We start from the raw sequence: 2947 nt of genomic DNA on the forward strand, positions 1-2947 counted from the left end.
AGAATAAATTTACTTACTTACTTGCTTCACTGGCCATACAGATCAAGTGTGATCCATGGTTCCTCAGTTGGCTACATTCTAAAAGTTCTTTGGTCGTCCTCGAGTTATTAATCAATATAATTGGATATGCTCAATTTTATATACATAGTAGGGGTGTCGAAACCCAAATCTGAAAGGTTTTAGGACTTGAGTTCGACACCCCTAATACATACTCGTGATTACACCTGGGGCATATTGACTTCATGTGGCACACAGACTTCCCACCTTCATATTCTGAAAGCTTAAAACTAATACTGGTACATCTAGAGCTAGTCAATCAGAATTTAAATTTTGGTTGAATATTCAAATTTTTTATTCATAAAAAATAGAATTAAGCTTCAATAACAATTGGTTATTAATTATTAGTACTCTGCTGGATATTCAACATCTTTAGCAATCACTTAACCAAAAATGTCGTTATCGTCAATGAGTTCATGATCGATGAATTCGTCATCTGTGATTGCAAGAATGAACTTCTTTCAGTTGTTGTTGTTGTCTTAGGTACGCTCCTATCATTTACTTCTGCCATCTTCTGAACATCACCAATCAATGTGCTTATCATCATTTTTAAGCTGTCAATTCTTCGATTAACGTCAGCAATCTCAATCTTCATATGATCCAAATTAGACTGCGTATTCTTCGACATTGCTGTAATATCGCCAGACAGCTCACTAACCTTTATTACCAAACTATCCTCATTTTGGAATTTCAAATTCGCTGCTTTAATTCGTCTTTCGAATGATGTCAAATTAGAAAATGTGGAACCTTTTATTTCATTTGTAAGATTATTGAGTCGTTGACTAAAATGTCTAAGGAATGTTCGTGACGAAAGCTCTGACTCGAGATTATTTAGCTGATAATTCAATCGAGTATATGTGGAATCCTTGCACATTGTATATGCTTCTTGAGCTAAGGCTTTAACATCTGTCAGACTATTTGCTGCGTTTTTATCGATGCATGGATTTAATCTTAAGTATAAGTAAGACAGACTACTTAAATTAGTAAAGACATTCGATTCAATGTGGACAATTTTAGAAGATAGCCAAATGACCTTTAAATTTATATTGAAATCGAAGGTACCGGCTTCAATAACCTGAATATCATTTGCGCACAAATCAAGAGATTCGAGTTTAGGGAAAACCTTTAAATCAGCTTGGTGGATCTCCTTAATGTGACCTTTATTAATGTCAATTAGCTTAATATTTTTGAAGAACTTATCTATGCCACGAGGGAAATATTGAATATTATGGCTGTTGGAATAATCAAAAATCGCTAAAACATCATCATGAGTCTTTCCAAGGCTATGATTTGTGCTTACTGAAGTGATTTCTGTTTCGGGTGAAATTATATTCAATACGTTTTCTATTTTGCATGTATACACGGTTCCAATCGGAATAGTATTTACTATAACGATCTATATAGTCACAATCTAGATGCACGCATGTTGACAGATACAGCAGTGATGAAAATTGAAGAAGTTCACTGATCAAGAAAAAAATTCTTAGTAATTGATAGATTTAAGGAACAAATGCACTCACTAAAATAACTTCATTATATTTCAATTTGATTCAAGTCGATCAAGTATATATGCTTCTATAAATGATAATATGATGATGCCTCCAAGGCGGACAATAAAACACTGACAAGATCGGTATGAAAATCGTCCAATTTAAACAAATGATTTCTGATAAAGTATTATGTTAATAATTATTTATTCTCAGAATAGAAAATGCGACAGAATCTGTCGGCGATTAAGAATTTCTTCATAAAAATAAACAACTTAATGTGTTATGTTTTTTATAGGAATCATCTGAAATTGATAAGAATAAATTATAATTTCTGATGAAATTCACATAGCAGAGCAGACCAAGGTCATTAAGGTGCCCGGCTGAGAAACTACTAACCCCGCAGTATTTGGCGGTATATAGCGGTATTTAGCGGTATTTGGCGGTATTTCTATGGATACCGCGGTACACTGCGAAGACTCTTATCCTGGGAAGGTGCCTAGGGGCGCAGTCAGAAATGTTTTGAGGGCAGAGCGTGGGAGTATTGAATTTTTGTCAAGGTGTGGGTCACGAAACTTACTTACATACTAACTTACTTACTGGAACCATGACTGACTCTGTTGCTGGCTGTTTCACAAAGCTTGTACAAATTCTCAGTTTTGAAATCTAACTGGCAATCCTTCATTACCGTCCTAAGCCATGTTGCTCTTGGAGCACCTGCACGCCTTTACCCTTGTGGATTCCAAACAAGGGCATTATAGCAAGCTAGTGCCTCACCCCCAGCTACAACTTCCGTTTTCGAAGTGTGTGACCTATCCAGCCATACTTACGCAATTGTACTTCTCAATTGATGTCCTCCTGGCCTTCTAAATAAAACTTGATTCGAAAGCCATTCCGTTGGATCCCCAGTCCACCAGATTCTGAGTCACGAAAGGCAGTGTATGGAGTGCCACGGGCGCTCCCGGTACTCTTGTTGTATATATTGACATAAGACATAAGACATGGCTGTTGTCCATCACTACGCATCTGTAGAACATCATTCACTGCACAAAACACTGTGGATCCACCAGAAATACCTTTTAATTCCAAAATACATATCTACATGGCAAATCCAACAAAAATCCAAAAATTTAATGAAATTCCCATTTTTTTATATTGTCCGTCCATAGTGCCTACGATGATAAAACATTGATTAAATCAGAGAGAGATTTCATCTTTAATAATATGAAGGAACAAAAAAATTGATTCTTGCATAAAAAATTCAATTTATATTCACAGAATATTCTTTATTGAAAATGATGTGGACTGACTTTCCATTTATTTGATAAAAATGAACCCTTTTTATACAATTTTTTTTTTATATCAGACATCCAAGGCCAGTACTTAAAATTAATTTAATTATT

At 35.1% G+C, this 2947-nt stretch overlaps 1 protein-coding gene across 1 annotated transcript; it reads right to left on the reverse strand.

The window, feature by feature from the left end:
- Positions 1-436: 436 nt before the first annotated feature.
- Positions 437-2300, reverse strand: LOC139091557 (leucine-rich repeat-containing protein 15-like). The gene is made up of 2 exons (XM_070641690.1): positions 2233-2300; positions 437-1289 (listed from the first exon to the last, which is right to left on the reverse strand). The coding sequence occupies exons 1-2, from the start codon at positions 2298-2300 to the stop codon at positions 437-439; spliced, it is 921 nt and encodes a 306-aa protein (XP_070497791.1).
- Between the last annotated feature and the right edge of the window lie 647 nt (positions 2301-2947).

Source organism: Chironomus tepperi, unplaced genomic scaffold (genome assembly GCF_022539635.2).
Source record: "Chironomus tepperi strain 1889 unplaced genomic scaffold, CSIRO-AGI_Ctep_v1 contig_250, whole genome shotgun sequence".
NCBI classification, from domain to species: Eukaryota; Metazoa; Arthropoda; class Insecta; order Diptera; family Chironomidae; genus Chironomus; species Chironomus tepperi.

Bases quoted from the DNA above. Each gene is read 5' to 3' on its own strand.
- LOC139091557 (XM_070641690.1), bottom strand. From the start codon at position 2,300: ATGCCCTTGTTTGGAATCCACAAGGGTAAAGGCGTGCAGGTGCTCCAA. The intron at 1,290-2,232 runs GTAATGAAGGAT...TTATTCCAACAG, and splicing joins GAGCAACATGGCTTAGGACG to CCATAATATTCAATATTTCC.